The sequence below is a fragment of the Corythoichthys intestinalis genome, chromosome 9 (genome assembly GCF_030265065.1).
Source record: "Corythoichthys intestinalis isolate RoL2023-P3 chromosome 9, ASM3026506v1, whole genome shotgun sequence".
In the NCBI taxonomy this organism is placed as follows: Eukaryota; Metazoa; Chordata; class Actinopteri; order Syngnathiformes; family Syngnathidae; genus Corythoichthys; species Corythoichthys intestinalis.
The window spans coordinates 50059818-50084040 of record NC_080403.1 but is presented as its reverse complement, the minus strand read 5'-3'; the positions used below and the strand labels follow the sequence as shown (position 1 = coordinate 50084040).

Here is a 24223-nt window from a genome sequence, read left to right as displayed (position 1 = left end):
ACAAATGCTGACTCAACGTCATTCTAGGGTGATCATATTTTGATTTCCAAAATGAGGACACAGATAACAGGCATAAATAATCCCCGTTTAGTTTTATATTCAAAGTTTAATTGGATTAATAGCATGCACTCATTGTGCATGCATGACGCACACGTACGGACAGTTTGCCCCAACTCTCAGCCGTTTGGAGAACAGATCCCCCCCCATTTATTTATTTTTTATGACTGTTGTCAAGCTCGCCTCTCCCCTAAAAGCCGCGTTAAAGCTAGGCGCTAACGCTAATGCACAGCTCCATCGATAACGTAGCGCCATGTCTCTCTCGCTCTTTGCAGACGTACCGTATTGGCCCGAATATAAGACGGCCCTGATTATAAGACGACCTCTTCTTTTTTAAGACTCAAGTTTGAAAAAAGACTTTTTGAACACCAAATTAATTTTTATACAGAAAATAATTACAGTACATCGGAAACAAATGATTATAACAATGTATTTGAGAGAAAAAGCATGTTATTTTGCCTCATTCAAATCTTAATATCTGAACATTTAAATATGTAAACTAAAGTGCAATCACATTCGTAAATGAATGGTTTTTGAAATGTAAATAAAGCAATCTACCAATCTATTGTGATAAAACAACAAAATTGCAATAACTGAATTAACCATCAAAGTGAAGTCTAACTGCAACTGTAGTCTTGAAACAAATCTGAATAAGGAAAAAACCTTGCAATAAAATAATGCAAACTGGTTAAACTTGAGAGTAGCTGAGCTCTATCATGACAGAACATCGCCTCAATGATATATGGCGCCATCTAGCGTCGTGAATGGGTATAATGTCTAGACCGCGAATATAAGAATATATTGAAAAATATATAAAAAAACACCATCTTATATTCGGGCCAATACGGTAATTGCTAAAAGGTGTATGAAATTTCCGATTCTTAGATTATTCGCGATACGGCCGCTGAAGACTTGAGAACGATTCACTAACATTCATATTCCGATTATTTAAATATGCTAAGGAAAGCGGAACTAAAACACAGCGCTGTCTTCCGGACGCAATGAGGAACGGAACGAGAGTAAACATCCACCACAATTCATGCCGCTAGATAAAAAACCGCCGGCAGTCCCTACAAACAACGCCCAGTTACTACAAACTTCGCCCACATTGCTACAAACTACCCCTACGTAATGCTACGGTAGATACTACATGTATATAGAACTACATGCAAAATGACAGACTCGCCAGTGTTTCGTAAACAGCCGCCATTTTAAAGCGGTACACTTCCCAGGAAGGCTCTGTTGTAGCAAACCTTCCGAGCGAACCTACTTCACTTTTTATCTAAAATCCTCCCAAATAGTCAAAATCTTGACAGAAATCGATCTTTAAATGAAGAAACAGTTTTAAAACTTTCACATGTCGAAAATAGACAGAGGGGAAATTATGGAATAACGGGAGCAACTATAACGGTTGATTCATAACATTAAATTAATTGAATGTAGATTAAAGCTGCTGATACAGAATGGGGACTTGAATATTCTATTTACTGTTTTGAACTGTTATCTGTATCTGTATGTTACTGAATCGTGAGGTGCCCCAAGATTCCCACCTCTAGCAATTCCTGCATGAATTCCGATTTGGGGGACTTGACAGTTCAGACCACAGCCACATTCTGGAAAAATGGGGCCGAGATCAGATTTTAACCACATACAAAAGCGACCCAGATCAGATTTGAAATGGTCCATATTTATGCGACCTGTCCTGTTCAGTCAAGTTACTGCCTAACTGGAGTCGGAAAAACACAAAAAAAATGGGATTTGCATTTAGTTTTTATTGATTTAGGTGGATACACTGCCCTCTAGTGGCAACAGTGAATATGGCATAACTCATTTAACATGGCTGAATCCAAGAATGTTAAGGCCAACATGAGGTAATTTTTTTGTGGGGTTGAGCTAATGTTTTTTAATTACTTCGTAATTTAGTTTATAGGTATATTTAGCTGTTTTTCGTGGGGATGTGTGTTTGAACATTTTTTTAAGAGCATTTTAAAAAATGTTAGCATTTTATAGCATTTAAGCTAGCGGACTTTTGCTGCGTAAGTTAGCCAGTTGTTCTCTTGTTGTACTTATAGTAGATCCTCATTTCTTAATTTTTGAATACAGGTTGAGGCTAAGATCAGGTATTTTAATTAATTTTTAGATGAAAGTGAAATTCTTTATACTTTTAAGAAACACTCAGAAATGTTATTTTGTATTCGAGTTTAATGCTCTTTTGAAAGTGCAATCTAGCAAGCCTTTGTTTTAGATCTCCTAAAATTTATTCAGCAACGCATTAAAATGTTCCTAATCCGATTACTAGATTATTCAAACTAACTTGATGATAGATTAATCGACTACTAAAATAATCGATATGTGCAGTCCTAGAATAATGTATTACTTGTGATCAAAATTAACTAATATGCTACCATTTACATTCATAATTGTCAAACAAATGTACAAAGATAACCGACGTGAAAATAATATGTAGTTTTTAACTGGCAATCACATGAAGGGGTTATGCCACGTCCAATCAATTCGAACTGAAGTGGATGTCTATCGACGTCAATGACAGCCAAAGATTGCATTTAGGAAATAACAATAAAACAGAACTGTAAAAAGTTTGTCAGTGTTGTAACAAGGTGATAAGCCAATATTACTATAAAGTTTATTTTTAAAGCTGATCTCGTTGGCCTATCACTGTCAATGACAGCCAATGAGTGATTCACAACACAGTGAAAAGTGGAGACCAAAGAATAAACACATGTTGCTATTTAAATGCCATTATTCAAATGGCAAGATATTTGAATACCCGGAAAAAAACGACACAAGCAAGGGACAACCAGAACTGCCAGGCAAATTGTCAAGAAGCACAAAACAAAATAAATACTAAACCTGAAGAATTCCAGAGTACCTTCAGGAGAACGTCACCGCTGCCACTAACCTCCGCCTTTGACACACACACACCACAAGCGTGAACTTTGCTTTTCCTGGCAAAGACGCATCAATAATTAGCGAGGGAGGGTCATAGGGAAAAAGACAAGGGGTGACGCGGCGCTGTGTCACCATCAGGTCGGCTGCCAATCATAAAGATGGGTGGGGCCACGTGCCAGAACCGCAATAGGATGGGTTTGGGTGTCCTAGTATAAAGCCTTTTTTTTTTGCTAATTTATCAACCCTTGATAGATTCCTTCATTGATGAAGACAAGACAGATGTTCAGGCCATCTGCGTGTCATCTAATCAGATTTCTTCCAACGAGGTGGGTGGGCTCACTTGATCTGACCTACGGGTTGTGGCCCACCATTGTGCAAGCCAATTTACGATCTCTCGGGAATTAGAGAAGAGAATGGCCACAAGTCTAGGGGTTATCTTTAGAATATTGATAGGCAATTTTAGAATGGACTCTGGCTTTTTTAAGGGGTGGAATAGATTATCCTGACTGATTATCCCGTGGTGTGGAGTGAGTTAACAATGATTCTTTCCATGGTCTGCTCGGTAAAGGCAACACTCATGTATTTTTTTCTGAGTACAGTAGATCAGAAAGGGGAAAAAATGACACATACAGTGGGGAGAACAAGTATTTGATACACTGCCAAAGGGAAAACCCATTGACAGTGTATCAAATACTTGTTCTCCCCACTGTAAATCGTAGGATAATCACTCATGATAATTGGTAATAAGTCTTTTGTTGAAACACAATTTAAATACTTAACTGTTTTCAATTGGCATGTAAAACATTGTATATGTTGCTTACAGCAATACCAGGTAACTTTTAAGTTTTGGTCGATTTTAGTGACGCCGGTGGACAAAAGCAGTAGTGTTTTGCCTTAAAGTGCCTATGACAGCAAAAAGCATGTTTATTTCAGATTTCATGCGGTATTTTATGCCGCTAATGAAATTGACCGCTTGGATATTTGTAGAAGCGATCAATTAATATATTCAATTTTTTTAACCCCACGCCATGAAAATGAATAACTTCCTGTATTGAGGAGGAATGCAAATGTGACGTCACGTGAGTCAGCATCTCACACTATGTACAGCATTGCTTTACAGCATGCACTGATGGACTGCGGATTCAGCTGATTTTGCGGATTAATTCGTTTATTTTTCGCATCACGCCAGCCAAATGTGCTGCAGGGTCTTGTTGCTGCACCAGGGAGAGGCGTCTGAGCCTTTTTGGGTTTCAAAAAGTTCCTTTTCACCCCGAGCTTGGCCAAAACAAGTCCGACAAATGTGGGACCATTGGACTTACAAGGTAGTGAGTAAACCGTGTTTTGTTTTATGTCAAATATCATGGCACACGTTTTAATACGGAGGTGGCTTGCATTTTGTGGCTGACCATGCTCCTTGACCACCGAGAATGCCACTCGGCCGACAACCGGCGGCTTGTCGCACACCCTCCTCGGTCCTCTTCGCGTGCCCGCCTGGAGAGCGCTATACTCGGCTTATGCTCGTGCGGTTCTCCATATCGTCCAGACTTCCAGCCCACTGTACCTTCTTCGTGTGCCCGGCAATAGATTATTATCCCCAGGTTTGGCTCGTGCAGCTACGCGCCCCTCCGACGTTGGCCAGTTTGTCCAGCAGTCATTCTCCAGCTGCTTCCCCGGCAAACAAGATTTCCTGCCCGTAACAGGGGAACGACGAACTGTCACTTGCTCACTGCCGGGGGGGGTGCCGATCGGTGAAAACAATCGACAATCCCGCCGCTGTGTGATGTGATCCGGGGTACATTTGGGTGATTTTTTGCTTCGAAAGGCGAGAATAAGACTTTGAAATGCCGCTGTCACACCTCCTGGTTTGTTTATGCACTCCGAAGCCAGGGCAGGGAAATGACAAAAGCCGGACTAACTAAAAATATCGTTCGGGAGGTGCAAGAAGTCGACAGTTCTGACCATTATGGAGTAATTTTGCCAGGTCGTAGTGAATAAATGCATTTTGAATATTTCATATTCCATTTAGCACAAAACTGTTATTTGTTATGCCCATACCATTTATTTAGATCGTCTCAAAATATGATTCTAATTCACATAGTAATGATATTTAAGATTTTTTTTAAGCTGTCACAGGCACTTTAATGAAGACTGCGTTTCCCATGAAGACCAGCGCACACCCACACAGTGTCATAAAATCATGATCTTCCTGTCGCCTGCAGATGGATTTAAATGACATTTTGTTTCTAGCGGTTGTGTGAAGGATGAATAGTAATCAGGTAATGAATCCAGTTGTGGCTAAACAATAGCATATGACGGTTAGCAAACGTGTGGCTTAGTGTGGCTAACCCCCACCACCCCAACGCGTGTCATGCCAGCGAGTGAAAGCTGGGCAAATGTTTATTTAGGTATCCTGGTAGCCTCCCTTTTTTCCCCTCCTCGGACAAAACTTTTTGTCTCTTTTGTTGCTTTGCCATTTTTGTAGAATTTGCGCCAAAGCGTTCGCATCGACTTCCGTCTTTATAATAAATGGGGGAAAAAGATATATGCAGTAAAGCAGTCAGCACATTTGTTTGTTATTTTATGTCCCAGGGTTCCTGCCACCCTCTTCAAATTTAATTAGTGTCGTTGAAAGCGATACAGAACTCCTCGAGATATAAAAGAGGTGTCATTCAACTAGTCGTCAGTTGACATCGCAAATGCTATGAAAATATTTTATAAGGGTTGAAAAAGTTACCGAGTATTGCTTTAAAATATTTATTTTCACGGGGAATAGTTGTTTTTAAAACCAATTTTAGAAAATAATACTTTTTAGAGCATGAGTTTGATTTGAATTAAATTATATCAGCTGCCTGATATATTTGGCCGATATACGGACTCTTTACAAGATCGGCCATAGGCCAATATGTAGCTATAATAGGATAACTTTTATGTTCACTTTTTGGGTGATGATCTTTCTTAAAAATGTTGATCGATATGTTGGCTGGCCAATATACGCATTTTGTTCAAGATTGGCCGATATGAGCCGATATATAGCCGATATAATATGATAAATGTTATGTTCACTGTTTGGTTGACGCTTGTTAATTTTTGCAAAGATTTTGCACCGCCTAGTGGCTAGAGTTACAAAGGAAGTAGCAGTATAAAATTTTTACTTCGAACATTGTATCTTGTACATTTATATAATGAGTGTTTCACTTGCCTTTCATGCTTTAAATGGTAAACTGCTGGCCAAAAGTATTGGCAACCCTGTAAGATAATGCTCAATTACTCCCAGAAAACAATTGCAATTACAAATGCTTTGGTAATAAAGTCTTCAGTTTGTTTGCTTGCAATGAAAAAACACAAAAGAGAATTAAAAAAAAAAACTGAAATCATTAACATTTTAAACAAAACTCCAAAAATGGGCCAGACAAAAAGTATTGGCACCCTCAGCCTAATACATCGTAGCAAAACCTTTAGACAAAATAAGTGCGAACAACCGTTTCCGGTATCCATCAATGAGTTTCTTACAATGCTCTGCTGGAATTTTAGACCACTCTTCTTTGGCCAACTCATCCAGGTCTCTGAGATTTGAAGGGTGCCTTCTCCAAACTGCCATTTTTAGATCTCTCCACAGGTTTTCTATGGGATTCAGGTCTGGACTCATTGCTGCCCACTTTAGAAGTCTCTAGTGCTTTTCTCTCAAACCATTTCCTAGTGCTTTTTGAAGTGTGTTTTGGGTAATTGTCCTGCTGGAAGACCCATGACCTCTGAGGGAGACCCAGCTTTCTCACACTGGGCCCTACATTATGCTGCAAAATTTGTTGGTAGTCTGCATAATGCCATGCACACGGTCAAGCAGTCCAGTTCCAGAGGTAGCAAAGCAACCCCAAAACATCAGGGAATCTACGCCATGTTTGACTGTGGGGACCGTGTTCTTTTCTTTGAAGGCCTTGTTTTTTTCTTCTGTAAACTCTATGTCGATGCCTTTTCCCAAAAAGCTCTACTTTTGTCTTATCTGACCAGAGAATATTCTTCCAAAACGTTTTTGGCTTTCTCAGGTACGTTTTGGCAAACTCCAGCCTGGCTTTTTTACGTCTCTGGGTCAGAAGTACGGTCTTCCTGGGTATCCTACCATACAGTCCCTTTCATTCAGATGCCGACAGATAGTACAGGTTGACATTGTTGTACCCTTGGACTGCAGGACAGCTTGAACTCGTTTGGATGTTAATCGAGGTTCTTTATCTACCATCCGCACAATCCTTTGTTGAAATGTCTCGTCAATTTTTCTTTTACATCCTACTCTGTGGAGTTTAGCCACAGTGCCGTGGGCTTCACACTTATTGATGACACTACGCACGGTAGACACAGGAACATTCAGGTCTTTGGAGATGGAGTTGTAGCCTTAAGATTGCCCATGCTTCCTCACAATTTTGCTTCTCAAGTCCTCAGACAGTTCTTTGGTCTTCTTTCTTTTCTCCATGCTCAATGTGGTACACACAAGGACACAGGACAGAGGTGGAGTCAACTTTAATCCATTTTAACTGGCTGCAAGTGTGATTTAGTTATTGCCACCACCTGTTATGTGCCATAGGTAAGTAACAGGTGCTGTTAATTACACAAATTAGAGAAGTATCACATGTATTTTCAAAGGGTGCCAGCCTTTTTTGGAGTTTTGTGTAAAATGATCATGATTTAATTTTTTTTTTACCATTCTCTTTTGTGTTTTTTCATTAAAGGCAAAATGAATGAAGATGTTACTACCAAAGCATTTGTAATTGCAATCATTTTCTGGAAGAAATTGAACATTATCTAACAGAATTGCAGGGGTGCCAATACTTTTGGCCAGCAGTGTATATCTGCCTCAAATATCGGCTTACAAAATCGGCTTTAGACATCAGCAATTGGCTTTTTTAGTTGTTGTTTCAATTGGTATAGGCCTTTGAAAATCCCATATCGGTTGACCTCTAATCAGAAAACTGAATTTGAATATGGTATCATGATATTGTGCCTTATCAGAACCTTTCTACACTTGGGCAAGGATGGTCGTGGAAGGGATGAAGTGAAACTGCTTGGCATGGCGAACAAGGTCACTCATTGAAGCCAAACATTTAGCCGCCTCGACGGTCAGGAAGACGAGACTGGACAGGATGACTTCCTTCGAGGCACTGCAGCTGCACGCACACGTCTAGGAAAAAGGTGGCTGTTGTTTAAATGTCGAGAGAGCCATGAACCGTTTTAAGTGCAAAATGGTGCCTAACGCCAACCAAAGGATCCAGAATCAACCCCCGTGTGGCATGGTTCCAACTATTTGCGCATATGCTGTAATTTACCTCAAATAAGTACAGGATATCTCCATGAATGACTATTAACGGTGATTACAGTGAAGAAACACTTGATCCCAAACAGCAGCTGGCATTAAATCAATGGAGCTTATGAATCATTTAATGTTATATCATAAGTGTACTTAAATAAATGGATAGCTGAAGCCTTTTAGTGTAATAGTCGATACTTTGTGTACTGTTGAAGCACCTGCATTTAACTTAAATCGCTGCCACAGACGACGAGATACGTCTAATATATTTGAACTGGGTGGGCTGTAAGTGAATAGATGTTTCAGTGCCACTGACAGTGATAGAGGTCCAATCCATTTACGCCGTTGAATGCTGTCTAGCATCGCTTGGGGCACTTCCTTTCTCCCAGTCTGCTTTTCAGCGCCATTAGTGTGAATGATGCAAAGTCATACAGTGAAACCGAGACTGTACATAGTTGGTGAATTCATGTCAATAAAGATAAAAAACAAGTAAGCTTGACTTAGTTTGCTTACTAAAAAGAAGATGAGTTCCTTTGTTAAATCTGGGGAGTGCCACAATATACAGTGGTATGAAAAAGTATCTGAACCTTTTGGAATTTCTCACATTCCTACAGCCAATCACCATCAGATGGAATCTGATCTTTGTCAAAACCACACAGATGAAAAAAACAGTGCTTTAACTAAAACCACCCAAACATTTATACGTTTTCATATTTTAATGGGGATAGCATGCAAACAATGACAGACGGGGGAAAAATAAGTAAGTGAACCCTCTGCCTAAGGAGACTTAAAGAGCAATTGAAACCAATTTTTACCAAACAGTTTACGTCAGGTGTGTGCCCAATCACTGATGAGTGATTTAAAGCTGCCCGGCCCACTATAAAACACACACCTGGTAAGAATTGTCTTGATGAGAAGCATTGTGTGATGTGCATCATGGCCTGGTCAAAAGAGCTGTCTGAAGACAAGCGAATAAAGGATTGTTGATTTTTATAAAGCTGGGAAAGGATAGAAAACCATCTCTAAAAGTCTGGATGTTCATCAATCGACAATCAGAAAAGTTTTCTACCAATGGAGAGTTTGTCTTCTCTCCCAAGGAGTGACTGTCCACCAAAGATGACGCCAAGAGTTCAGCGCAGAATACTCAGAGACGTAACAAAGAACCCAAGAGTTTCTGCTGAAGTCTTACAGAAATCACTGGCACAGTCCAATATCTCTGTGCACACATCAACTATACCTAAAACTATGGCCAAGAATGGTGTTCATAGGAGGACTCCACGGAGGAAGCCACTGCTGTCCAAGAAACACATTGTTGCTCGTTTAATGTTCACAAAAAGGCACTTGAACACTCTACAGATGTTTTGGCAAAATATTTTGTGGACTGATGAAACCAAAGTTGAATTGTTTTGGAGTAACAACGGCATGATGAGGAAAAATGGAACAGCTCACCAACATCAACCCCTCATTCCCACCGTGAAACTTGGTGGAGGGAGCATCATGATTTGGGGCTGTTTTGATGCCTCAGGGCCTGGAAAACTTGCAGACATTAATGGAAGAATGAATTCAAAAGTTTATCAGGATATTTTACCAGCAAATCCTGAGGCAGTCTTTCAGACAGTTGAAGCTAAAAAGAGGATGGATGCCGCAACAAGACAATAATCCAAAAACACAGACGTAAATCAACTTCTGAATGGTTTCAGAGGAACAAAATGCACATTCTGGAGAGGACAAGTCAAAGTCCAGACTTGTACCCCTAAGAAATGCCGTGGCATGACCTAAAGACAGTGATTCATAACAGACATCCCAGGAATCTAACTGAACTACAGCAGTTTTGTAGAAATGAACGGGCCAAGATTAGTCCTGATCGATGTGCCAGACTGATCCGCAGCTACAGGAAGGGCTTACTTGAAGTTATTGCTGCCAAAGGGGGCGGCCACAAAATATTAAATGTTCACTTACTTATTTTTTCCCCTTCTGTCATTGTTTGCATACTATCCTCATTAAAATATAAAAACCTATAAATGTTTGGGTGGGTTTAGCTAAAGCAGACACTGTTGTTTCATCTGTGTGATTTTGACAAATCACATTTGATGGTGAAGGGAAAAGGTACCGTTCTCGCACACACCATATTATTGTTTGCATTAGTCTAACACATTCATCTAACTATAGTTTAGGCAGACTTCACTCAGTGCTCTTGACACAGTGAAGTTAATCACCTTATCGGGGCTCCTGAGGGGGAAAAGGAAAAATGGTACCATTTCTCGTAGGCACAGTTTAACTGTTTGCATTACTCGAACACACGTAATATAATTAACCAGGGAATAGTATCATTTCTCATATTTACTGTAGGACTGCACCTAATATAAAATAAATAGCACACCATAGTTTAATGAAAAGCAGCATAGATACACAACGACATCTTATCATAGAAGCCCAACATATTCGTCACGAGCAAGATTGACGCACCAAAACTTGCAAATCAGTTCTGCAAGGACAAAGCGCTGTCTGTCCTAAAACAAGTAGAGCCAGCCCGGATAACAAAGTTGATAGCGGGCGCTTGAGACGTCAAGACCAGCGTCGGTCGCGGTGGCAACCAAGTCCCATCCGCGCACGAACCTAAGCTGCCCAAAACCGCCCACAGAGGGGAGGACCCAAAAGCAACGCCCGGACACACCTACGGCCGGCCCACTACACCACTGACTTAAAAAACACTGGACACTGAGATAAGACAGATTTTGCTGCTCGGAAACGTGTAGCCTCGTTTTGGATCCAGAATTGTCCCTCTGTTGTCTGTTTTTGCCTTGTTTTTGACCATTGTAGACAAATGAATTGTCAACCTGCTTTCGGCGAGTCTTTTTCAAACTTTTGGAACATGGAGTCAGTACAAAGGGTTAACATCAGAGATGAACGCACGAAATTCCGCCTTCCCGGTTGGCGCGCGCGAAGCAGCATCGGCAGAGTGGCACTTTGTTTGGCTGTCGCTTTTTTCGTGCGGCTTGACTGGGGAGGCGAATTTCAACAATGGGGATTTTATGCAGAAATGGGAGAAATTCCAAAAGGTTTAGATACTTTTTCATACCACTGTATTTTAAAAAAGTACTCATTTTTTTACTTTTAAGAACTGAGCCGCAATCACGGGATCGAAGAGCTTCATGTCGCTCCGGAGCTGTGGGTTGCCGACCCCTGTTCTACCCACTAAGGAGGTCACAAACGAGAGGCAGGTGGTGGAGTGAGCAGCAGATGTTGCCACAAAATGAGAAGGTGGCGCCCTCCGGGAATAACGAGAAGGTTGAAAAAGACGACGTACGGGTTGAGTCTTATTAATTACGTTAAATGCTGAGGTCTTGTCTGTGTATTGTGCCACACACAGTTGAATAACAGGACGGTTCAATCAAGCTGTCACTTTTTCAAAGAAAAAAATACTAATACTTTAAAGCAGGGACTTGTTATACAATATAACGAATGGCTAATTATAACAGTACAACCTATCATTGTGGTTGCACACATGGGTTATAGTGGACCGAAGCCCTCCAAACCCAAGCTCTGCCTACTTAGTCAAATAAACAAATAATTCACACTGGCAGTAGCGCCCATTGATTTGACTGTATATAAAGGTCTAGATATCATTTTCGCATACACAGTCTGCATGGCGCTCTCATATGTAAGCGCTGATATGCTCAACAAATCAGAGCGCAGTATCCCCCTCTGCTAGCACCACCTTCATTAACACGCAGCATCTACCGAGTCAGTCAAACCACTAGCGTACGTTTGACTCGTATGTGGGTTGGAATGCGTCCGCGGAAGTCTAGAATGGCGTTTGCATCAAAGGAAATGAACAACTTCGATGAAAAACTTCTGTAAAACAGTGATCCCTCGCTACTTCGCGCTACAAGCTTTGCGCCCTCGGTCCCTCGCGGATTTTTTTTCAACAAAAAAAATAAATAAATAAATGCAGAATTTTTCTTGGTCAGGCAGTGCATAGGAGTTGCTTATTAAAGTTAACGATGATTGACGGACGTTAAGGTTTGATCTTGCCAGAGACGCTGGAAAGCCGAAACTTCAAAGCGCCGCATACGTCAATCATCGATTAACTTGTTAAACAGTTGCTATGGCAACTCATTGCGTGTAAGTGAGCACCTTGAGCAGATTTGAGTGGACTCACTCAATAAAGCATTGAATAAAGACAAGCATTTTTCTACTTTATTCCTGTTTCAAAATAGTTTGGTGAGATAGTAACATGCTTAAAACTTATTGTAATTATTACATTTGAAGTACTTAAAAGCCATTTATTAAAATATACACACAGTCCCTGACAAGTCTTTTCGCTTATCCACTTTGTAGAGACAATTGCTAATAACCTGACTTTTAATTATTTAATTGGTTTCAAAAATGGCTCATATGAAAGCTAAGACCCTCCCAAATGATGTTGAATGTACAAAAATATATTTGTTTCACTGAAAAAAAAACCCGGTATATCATTAAGTGAAGACATAAATGTCAAATTTTGTCAAGACAAAAGTTTTGTCGCCTACAGAAAGTAGTGTGAAAATTGAACAAAAATGTACTTCAAATACAAAAATATGTTACATAACATAAGCGATTTAAGTAGTGGTGCTGTGAGATCCAAATATAATATTTTCTATGACTTCCATGGGCTTGAAGGACTGCATCCATGCGGTTCGGCAAGGAGTCATACAAGTCATTAGGAACATCAAAGAAAGCAGTCTTGCATTCCTCCCAGGGTTCATCAACATTCCTGGGTTTCGTCTTCCATGCTTCCTCTTTCATCCTACCCCAGACATGCTCAATGATGTTCATGTCTGGTGACTGGGCTGGCCAGTCCTGGAGGATCTTGATCTTCTTTGCCTTGAGGAACTTTGAGGTGGGGATTGAAGTATGCGATGGAGCACCATCCTGTTGCAGAATTTGTCCCTTTTATGGTTACGAATGTAAGAGGCAGTTTAGATTTGTTAATATTTCAGACTATCTATGTTGCAGATCTCTTGCAAACCCCCATACTGGATGTAACCCCAGACTATGATTTTGCCACCACCAAACTCGGATCTTGAGTGCGGATGATCCATGCGGGCTCCAGTAGGTCTCCTGCAATATTCGCGGTGATTGTGATGTAATTCAATGGAAGATTCATCTGAAAAATCCACCATTTGCCACTTTTCCAGCGTCCATCCTTTTGACAGGCTATGGGCCTTGGCAAATGCCACACAGTTTTTTAATTGCAACCTGAGAGATCTGCAGGGTGGAAGGCAACATAAATAGTCTGAAATATCAACAAATCTTAGCTGCCTCTTACATTCCTAACCATAAAAAGGGACAAATTCTGCAGCAGGATGGTGCTCCATCGCATACTTCAATCTCTACCTCAAAGTTCCTCAGGGCAAAGAAGATCAAGATCCTCCAGGACTGGCCAGCCCTGTCACCAGACATGAACATCATTGAGCCTGTCTGGGGTAGGATGAAAGAGGAAGCATGGAAGACGAAACCCAAGAATGTTGATGAACCCTGGGAGGAATGCAAGACTGCTTTCTTTGATTGTCCTGATGACTTCATCAATAAATTGTATGAATCCTTGCTGAACCGCATGGATGCAGTCCTTGAAGCCCATGGAAGTCATACAAAATATTAAATTTGGATCTCACAGCACCACTACTTAATTCGCTTGTGTTACGTAACATATTTTTGTATTTGAAGTACATTTTTTGTTCAATTTTCACACTACTTTCTGTAGATGACAAATCTTTTGTCTTGCCAAAATTTGACCTTTATGTCTTAATTAAACGATAAATCTTTTTTCAGCGAAACAAAGATTTTTTTGTACATTCAACATCATTTGGAAGTGTCTTAGCTTTCATATGAGCTATTTCTGAAACCAATTGAATAATTAAAAATCAGGTTATTAGCAATTGTTTCTACAAAATGGATAAGCGACAACACTTTTGTCAGGGACTGTAAGTGTTAATATCTAATAATTTTGTTGTTAAAGATGGAGCTGCATGAAGAAAACAAAGTCTTGTTTCTTTCACCTGTGTGTCTTTATAGGCTTGGTTTTCACTTTAGTCTTTGTCCAACTCGCTGTGTTATACTGTTAGTTTGCAGTTTCTTTTCCTTAGATAGCCATTTTAGATTACTATGTGTGTTTTCCTCCTAATCCGGCCTGTATCTCTCTTTTGAGAATAAAGTCAATACAATTATTTATTATAACTGTGCCGCAACACCAAATTTTAAGGCTCCCTCACCTCTCAAATCCCACTTTAACCACTGGTTGCACATGTAAAACACATGACACGAGATAACAGGTAGTCAACTCATCCTTAAAGCGAAACACTACCTCAAATAGTTTCATATAAAAGCAGCTCATGTGGGAGGCCTGTTAGAACACGTGTTGTAACAGACACTTCAGAACCGTGGACAGAGCCCACCGAGCTCAGCGCAGCATGACGGTCAGATGCAATAGCACACTTGGGTGCAATGGTTCATAATACTCTTACATTAAACTGCATTACAATGAGTTTAAAGCAGACACTGAATGGATGCGTTAGATCACAGATAACAGGTATGTTAGTTCTAATGTCACCTACCACGCTGAAATCAATTATAGTACATAATATCTAAAAATTGAAAAATTAAAAAACACTTTAGCTTCGACTCTGACAAATTCTAATATGCACGACAAAAAAGTTTGTTTTTTGTTCAGTTTTGTTGTTGTTTTTTTAAACATACTACATATGAATAGATAAATTCCATTTATCTGGGATGGCTGGTTTTGAATGATCACGTTTCAGTACCATTGACGGTGATAGACGTCCAATCCAATTGGACTGGGAGAGATGGCAGTTGACTGTCAGCCCCTCCCAGTCCAATTGGATTGGACGTCTATTGCCGTCAATGGTTTAATGTATGAAAAAAAAAAAAAAAAAAAACCAATAAAGCCGTTAGAATATTCGTAATGTTGTTGATGGGTTTTCTTAATTTGGACGTTTTAAATGTGAATATTCCAAAGTTACTGCGTGCAAAATATAAACCAGCTCATTTTTAGAGCCACTCTGGCTCGTCTATCACCTACAACGGCAGCAAATGAGTTCATATCAGTTACGGTGCACGTAAGATAGCTAGCTAGCAGATAATGCGTGATAAATTATCATGAGAATGATTGAAAAAAGATGACATACCAACGAGGGAGACCCACTTGGTGGCTTCAGTCTTGCAAGACGAGAGGCATCGCCTCTCCTCTATGGCGAGCTGGCGAGAGAGGTGACGTCAAGTGACAGATGACGAGGCGCATTTCCGGGAAGCTCTTTGTCTGCTTCAAAATTAAAGAGAATACGTAACCACACGGTTACGATTTCAAAACAATGTAAGCAACGGAGCACAACGGGGCTTCAAAGATCATGAAGTAAGTATTATTACGTGATGAATTTCACATGAATCACACAGATATTAATAAAAAATAATAATATGACGAACAGACACGTCATTATTTGCATAATGCGCATTTTAGTGCACATTAAGCTCAAATTTGATTGCAAATACGATTCAATTCAATTAATTTTGGGAACTGTGGCGTTGAAACTAATTATTTTGTGTGTTTAAAAACTTTAAATGTTTTGTGTAGCTCTTTAGCGGCCAATGACAGCAATAGACGTCAAATGCATTTTGACTGAGAGAGTAAGGCCATTTGTGGTTGTTTTCAAAATTAATGGTAATTACTGTGACCAAATGCTATTATTTTCCATATTCGTGGATGTAAGATCCTAATTATTATTAGATGCATTAAAAAAAAAAAAAAGATTATGAATCAATATTATGTTTTTTAAAATATATACTTTTAATGTTTTTCTGAATATATTTATTCATTAAAAAATAATTCAAATGAATATAACCGGAAATACTCTGGTTGAATTTTTTATTTTATTTTATTTTTTTTAATGTCATTGTATTTAACTCATTACAATAGACGTCCAATTTATTTAAACTGGAAGGACTGAATTCACTGTCAAAGGCTGCAATGAGAAAATATATAAAATACGTATAAAACAATATACAATACATTGAAAAATGTAAACTTGTCAAAGAAATGCTGTTAATATTTAAAATTGAATTATTGATTAATACATTCATCGTCTAAACCGCTTTGTCCTCGCGAGGGTTGCGGGGGTGCTGGAGCTTATCCCAGCTATCAACGGGCAAGAGTCAGGGTACGCGCTGTACTGGTTGCCAGCTAAAATTGAATTAATTCATATTAATGATAACTAGCAAAACAAGTAAATTATTTAATAAAATAGTAAAATAATTACTAAGATACGCAAAAATATAAAATAGTAATTTAGATCAACAAAATACTACGTTATTTATTTTAAGAAATATTTTTATTTGCAGCATACGCAGAATTTCTTTTCAGATAATCATACATTAATCATGGTCCAGGTAAAAGGTTTTCATATTTTGTTGAGGCTCCATTTTTATTTATTTTTGTTATACCCTGACCTAGAAGTTTTCTCAATTATATTTAATTTATTTATTTAGACAATGTTGAGCGGTCTTAAGACATTTATTTTTGTATTTTTGCATACCTGAATAGTTAAGACATTATTAACAAGTGTGAATTTATTGTGTATGTTAATATAATTTAGGTATGTTCAAATATTGTAATTTAAATTTCCTAATAAAATCCTGACATTTGTTCTGAAGTTTTCAAAATGTTTTAGTAGTTTTTGAAAACAAAGGTTCGGTTCAAACGATGTATCACCTGAATCAAAACATATGTACTGCAAAAACACACCTCCTCAAAACTAGTTAAATTCCCTTGTTTTAAGTGTAAATCTACTAGAAATAAGTGAAATGATCTGCCAGTGTATCAAGTAAATTTTACTCAGATTTCTTGAAATAAGAAAAATAGCCAGCTGAAAATAAGATTAACAGACTTATTTGAACAAAAATTTAGTATGTTTAATCTAAAAAAAAAAAACTTGTTTGTCATAAATGTTCTTAATTCAAGAATAGATATTGTTCAAAACATTATTTGAAAGCAAATCTTTCTGGATTTGGGGGGAAAATGACCAACTTTGAGATGTATGGTCTTACTAAGAACAAATAGTAATATTTACTTAAGTGAAATAATCTGACGTATTATTAATCTGTTAGTTTTAACACTCAAAACAAGATGGAGAAAATTATTCGACTAGATTTAAGAAAAATTATCAAATTAGGACGTTATAAATTTGCAGTGTGAAAGTTAGTACAATACAAATTTATTTTGCATTGATCATTTAGGCTATCAATTAATTAGGTTCATATGTGTTATAAATGTAGCCCTGACCCCTATTCACCCGATCTGTTTGGTTTTATAAATGTCCCGTCCCCAGCAAAACGTGCATATGCAGGTTATGCTGTTATATCATCCCTACCAATATTGAGACCAAACCTACGTCCTTGCAAACATATCCTGCAAATTAGATTACAATCCAGTTATATGTTCTTAAAATAATGTTGAACAGTAATATACAAACAGAACTACATACATAACCTCATTCCATGGAAGTACTGTAGTTCTTTCACTGCCTTTGACCATGATAGACGTCATCGTGTAACTCTTTTCATCTTTCTGATGTGAAGTTAATGTAGTACACTTCCAATCAATTTCAGTTTGGAGTGTGCCAGCAAATGAGTTTTTTTATTTTCTGAAGTTCTCTTCCAATGCGATAGGAGGCGACATAGGAACAAACGCACCTAGCGAGAAGCTAAACCATCTTGACCGACGACGCCCGTTCCTTCCGGCTCCGGTCTACTATCAAGTGGAAAGGTAAAGTAGCAACCGGCATCTAAATCTAAATACATCTCGACCATCGCAAGTGTAAATAAAAATTCACACCCGACAATCTTCCCTTGTACACATTTGCTTTAAAATAATCGATGTATTTCCGACGTGACTGCTTGATATCAACTTGATTGTAGAGTGATAACCCGGTTACGGTGTTCTGAGACGGCTGCCATTTTCTTGGCCAAAGCTAGCACTTTGTCGTGTTAAGATAGTTTTTCAAATGAAATTTATGGAAAACCAATGACTGTCGCTATTATTACGCTGGGGTTAAAACCATACTTGGACTGCCGTGAAGCAAACGCCACTTTTCGATAGCGAGTTAGCACCGTTAGCATGCTAAATGTGTTGATTCGTGTTTACCCAATAGATGCTGATGCCCAAGAAGAATCGCATTGCTATCTACGAGCTCCTCTTCAAGGAGGGAGTCATGGTGGCTAAAAAGGACGTCCACCTGGCCAAGCATCCCGAGCTTGCCGACAAGAACGTGCCCAACCTTCATGTGATGAAAGCGATGCAGGTAACACCTTATAGAGTTTCTTCACTGTATTTAATGGGATGGCTTAACATAGATGCTTTTTCCTGTGCAGTCGCTGAAGTCGTGCGGTTACGTCAAGGAGCAATTTGCCTGGCGCCACTTCTACTGGTACCTAACCAATGAAGGCATCCAGTACCTGCGAGACTTCCTCCACCTGCCCTCCGAGATCGTGCCCGCCACGCTGCGTCGCCAGACCCGCCCCGAAACCGCCAGGCCCAGGCCTAAGGGTTAGTTAGATGAAATGAAAGGATTGCGCCGAGACATCGTGAGCTTGACGCTTGACGTTGTCACTTCTCGCAGGAACTGAAGGAGACAGGCCGGCCCGCCTCAACCGTGGAGAGTCTGACAGAGATGCATACAGGCGATCTGCTGCACCACGTATGTATTGGACGTCTGCACTCAAGTAGCTGATTAAAGTTTTGAAGAGAAACTGCTAATTTCAAAATTACATCTTTTAGCTGGCGCTGACAAGAAAGCAGAGGCCGGTGCTGGATCTGCTACAGAGTTCCACTTTGTAAGTACAGACCAGTTGAATCAAAAACTACACTTCAAAAATATACTGAGACTCTTTTCCGCCTTTTTCTCATTACAGAAGGGTGGCTTTGGGCGCGGCAGGGGACAGCAGCCTCAGTAAATTTATACTTTCTGTACAATAAAGAAAATAGAAAACATGTCACGCTCTCGGTGTTGTATTGGGAGGAAGTGGAAAGTGAGTAAATAAAATTAGGTGCTACATTCATCCCTATTTATCTATATAAATATGGTGGAAAACACTTAGGTGACTTGAAGTTCTGCTCTGAAACCCCCAATTTGGCCAAATTTCAAAACTGTCCAATATGCATGTGTGATACATCATTGGAAAGCTTAAAATCTCAATTTTCTGGGGGAAGAAAAATTTTGAACAGGAGTGCATTTAAAAAAAAATTTTTTTTTTTAAATAGCAAAACCCTATCTGGAGGTGAGAGCAGAATTACAGACGCCATGACTTCAATGAGGTATCGCATACTTACCTTGTTTCGATCCAAGAACTCCATGTAGCATGTACAGTGGGAAGAACAAGTATTTGATACACTGCCGAGTTTGCTGGTTTTCCCACTTGCAAAGCATGTAGAGGTCTGTAATTTGTATCATAAGTTCTCTTCAACTGTGAGGGACGGAATCTAATACAAAAAAAACAAAACAGAAAATCACGGTGTATGATTTTTAAATAATTTGCATTTAATTGCATTAAGTAAGTGTTTGATAATCACAAAAATCAAAATATTTGGTACAGAAACCTTTGTTTGCTATTACAGATACCAAACGTTTCCTGTAGTCCTTGACAAGGTTTGCACACACTGCAGCAGGGATTTTGGCCCACTCCTCCATGCAGATTTTCTCCAGAGCCTTCAGATTTTGGGGTTGCTGCCGGGCAACACGGACTTTCAGCTCCCTCCATAGATTTTCTTTGCCTGGCTCTGCCAGACTATTCTCCCTGTATTTTTCAAACACTGAGAGAAATAGTCTGGGAACCATCCCATTAACGGCCTTTTCGAGCAGGTACAAAATCAATCGACAAATCAGATTCGTTTATTTGCGTGACGTGTTCTTCACGAGCAACGTCACTCTTGCGCGCCGAAAGTCGTCTCTACAACACAGATGGTCAACGGGATAACCGAGAACATGTTCCAATCCGCGGTAAATTCTGTTTTAAATTACCAAAAACACATCGACACGAGTCATTGACAACAGTCTATCTCGCGCTAGCCATGTTGAATAAACTCCACTCTCTTCGTATGTTTACTTCCGCGCGCAAGTCACTCGTCCTTCCGTCGTCAGTTAATAACGTCAGGTCTGCCCGTCGCTGATTGGTCCACTCCGCTGTCTGTTTGCTGTGGCTTGCTCCGCCCTGGAAATTGTATCCGTGGGAATGGTGGCCAGACTCAATAGCTGGAACAGCGTTGAGTCTGGTGTACCAGGCAAAGATTTTCTATCTGGTTCAGATCTGGTGACTGGCTAGGCCACTCCAGGACCTTAAGATGCTTCTTACGGAGCCACTCTTTAGTTGCCTTGGCTGTGTGCTTTGGGTCGTCGTCACGCTGGAAGACCCAGCCACGACCCATCTTCAGGGCTCTCACTGAAGAAAGGAGGTTGTCAGCCAAGATCTGGTGATACATAGCCCCATCCATCCTCCCCTCAATACGGTGCAGTCGTCCTGTACCCTTGGCAGAGAAGCAGCCCCAAAAAATGTTTCCTCCTCCATGTTTCACAGTTGGGATGGTGTTCTTGGGGTTATACTCATCCTTTTTCCTCCAAACACGACGAGCCGAGTTTAGACCAAAAAGTTCAATTTTGGTCTCATCCGACCACATGACCTTCTCCCATTGCTCCTCTGGATCATCCAGATGGTCAGTGGCAAACTTCAGACGTGTCTGGACATGCGCTGTAGGATTTTAATCCATGACGGCGTAATGTGTTTCCGATGATTTTCTTCGAGACTGTGGTTCCAGCTCTCTTCAGGTCATTGACCAGGTCCTGCCGTGTAGTTCTGGGCTGATCCCTCACCTTCCTCATGATCAGTGATGCCCCACGAGGTGAGATCTTGCATGGAGCCCCAGAACGAGGCAGACTGAACGTCAACTTGAATTTCTTCCATTTTCTAATAATCGCTCCAACAGTTGTTACCTTCTCACCAAGCTGCTTGCTTATTTTCCTGTAGCCCATCCCAGCCTTGTGCAGGTCTATTATTTTATCCCTGATGTCCTTACCCAGCTCTTTGGTCTTGGCCATTGTGGAGAGGTTGGAGTTTGATTGTTTGAGCATGTGAACAGGTGTCTTTTATTCAGGTAACAAGTTCAAACAGGTGCAGTTACTTCCGGTAATGAGCGGAGAACAGTAGGGGTTCTTAAAAAAGAACTAAGAGCCGAAATATTTACTAGTTGGTAATGTATCAAATACTTATTTCATGCAGTTAAATACAAATTTAGTATTTAAAAATTATACAATGTGATTTTCTGGATTTTTGTATTAGATTCTGTCCCTCACAGTTGAGAACTTATGATACAAATTACAGACCGCTACATGGCTTGCAAGTGGGAAAACCAGCAAAACAGTATCAAATACTTGTTCTCCCCACTGTATCACCGAGTGTCAAGACACAGCTGTGAATGGCCACAGCTGGATTTTTTTGGAATTTTATGGGTGAAACATGGTAATATAACAAGGGTCGCGATGCAGAAATCACAGACATCAAGGAGTGGTCGAGATTTTCTTTTTCATATATTTACCCTTTTAAACGTTTAATTTTTCTTTGTTTGGATCGATTATTTATCATCTAACATATCGGGGGAAATGCGACAGTAACAAAAGAAATAAAATTAAGCGATAGTTATGAGGTAGATATCCGTGACCTATTTACAGACCATTTTTTTCATTGTGATGTCATCTGTTTAAAAGTTTAAAATATGCGCTTTTTTTTTTTTTGTAAACTAATTATTAGACAATGATTCTAAGCTAAAAATGATAAATTTCAAATAATATAATTACCTTTTTATGGCTGGGTTGAAACAAAAGCGGTTGTGCGGTGTCTGTAAACTTGTCTCAAGGGTAAATTAAAAAATTTAAAATAGTTCTAGAACTTAAGTGTCATGTGTTTCCCGCTATATATATATATATTTTATCGCTTAATCAACTAGTTAGTTTGAATAATCGAGTAATTGGATTCGGAACATTTACGACGTTGCAGAATAAATTTCAGGAGATGTAAAACAAAGGGTAAGGTTGCACTTTCAAAAGAGCATTACATATAAATACAAAATAAAATTGCCGCGTTTTTCTTCAAATTATGCAGAAATGCACTTTAGGAAAAAATTAAAATATCTGAGCTTAGACTCAAATGGTATAAAAATTAAATGAGCACTGCACAAAAAAAATGGCTGACTTAAATGCTATGCCTTTAAAAAAAAAAATTTTTTTTTTTTTTTACAATGCTCTTTACACATCGTTCGAAAACATACCCACAAAATACTGCCAAATATACCTATAAACAAAATTACGAATGCATAAAAAAATTAGCTCAAACAAAAACTTACCTCATGTTGGTCTTAACAGGGAGCAACTGGATTCAGCCATGTAAAATGAGTTAGTCATAGTCACTTGCCACTAGAGGGCAGTGTATCCACCCAAATCAATCTAAGCGCAAACACTTAAAAACAAAAAAACAATGCCATTCTAATCAAACAAATCCTCAAAGCAGCAAAATTTGAGTCAAAGCTTTTTTTTCTTCTAAAATAATTACATGGAGTTAATCGATTAATCGTTGCAGCACTGGTCCAATCCATTGACTGGGAGCTCCAAGTCGAAATGGTTTTGACGTTTAGTGCCGTCAATGGTACCCAGTTAGTTAGCTCTAAAGGATTAAAAGCCTTGAATCAGTAATTGAGGCACACTGGAAATGGACAAACGTGAGGCTGATAGTGAAATACTGGTGTTTATTGTTGGCACATTTATATTACAATCTTCAGTCTTCTTGCACTGGTTTTATTCTACAGTCCCAAAAGAAGAGGGAGGAGAGGAACAGTCCAGTGAAACGTTCAACACAAAAGTACGTGTTAATTTGTGGTCTGAAAGAAGGTGCATATGTTGGGAACCAAATTCCAATCATCAGCAGGCAAATAGTTTGAATCCTTTTCTTTCTGTTAATGTTCATTTGACCACAAGATGGCGCCAATTCATACACAACTGCACTGTAACCTTTGGTTAAATTTAACACCTCCCTTAATAAAGTAATACATTTCAGACACGTCACGTTTGGATAGGAAGACCATGCGGTGCCCACCTTTTAATTCAGGACTTTTGTTAAAAAGCAGACAAATCCTTAACCTAATGTTACATTACCAATGTACAAAATATTTCCTTGTCGACGATGCGACGATATGAATAATCAAGTAGCCTCGTGACCCCCTGTCAAAGACATCAAACCTCAAAAAGACGCATTCCTTCCTCGCGGGGAGTGTCTGAGGTCGTTGCCCTCTGCGACTGAATTGCACATTCAGATGAAACGCCGGAACCTTACGACTGTTCGGAGAGGGGCGTCGTAAACTTAAGACTTTGGCCAGCGCACCTATCTGATTAGACGGCAATAAATGAGATTCCTCATTTTTACGGGTTGAGGAAGTATAGTAAATTCAGTCGTGGTTGCCGGGACTGAAATAAAAAAAATTTAAAAAAACCAAGACTGGGAGATGGAACGCTAACAACTTTTTGCTAATTTGATTCCACTATTTGAAGCTATTTTGCAATATAGAAAATTTGCAAATGAGTTCATTTTTGAGAGCATTAATTATCTTGGGGAAATTGCAAGTGGACTTTAGTACCTCACTCAAAATGGCCGCCAGTCTTCCAGCTCTGATCTTACATTGCAAACCGCCAAATTTGCGGGTCGCCGTTGACCGAAAACTGACGTCTTTCCCCGCCGTCTTGCCTGTAACTACCTCCGAACTCCCCTGTAAAAAAATCAAAGCGTCCGTTTTTACCACAGTCTTTCCCCCTCCAACTGTCTTGCTAGCTTACTGCTCGTTCCGTACCGACGGCTAACTGGCACTTCCTCGATCCC

General features: G+C 39.5%; 2 protein-coding genes across 4 annotated transcripts in view; one reads left to right on the top strand and one right to left on the bottom strand.

The window, feature by feature from the left end:
- The window catches only part of pacsin1b (protein kinase C and casein kinase substrate in neurons 1b), a 58254-nt gene extending 42725 nt beyond the window's left edge, over window positions 1-15529 (bottom strand). The window contains exons 1-2 of one of the 3 annotated variants that reach the window (XM_057846195.1): window positions 15448-15490; window positions 7969-8134 (exon numbers count right to left, since the gene is read on the bottom strand). The gene's annotated coding sequence lies outside the window, so the exon portion shown is untranslated. Of the gene's footprint in view, window positions 1-7968; window positions 8342-15447 lie in introns of those variants that run through there. The other 2 variants (XM_057846193.1, XM_057846196.1) reach the window with 2 other exon arrangements.
- A 2404-nt stretch (window positions 15530-17933) lies between these two features.
- rps10 (ribosomal protein S10) lies at window positions 17934-19301 on the top strand. Its single transcript, XM_057846197.1, has 6 exons — window positions 17934-18077; window positions 18463-18612; window positions 18683-18857; window positions 18931-19008; window positions 19089-19144; window positions 19223-19301. The coding sequence occupies exons 2-6, from the start codon at window positions 18463-18465 to the stop codon at window positions 19262-19264; spliced, it is 501 nt and encodes a 166-aa protein (XP_057702180.1). The 5' UTR covers window positions 17934-18077; the 3' UTR covers window positions 19265-19301.
- Window positions 19302-24223: the final 4922 nt, after the last annotated feature.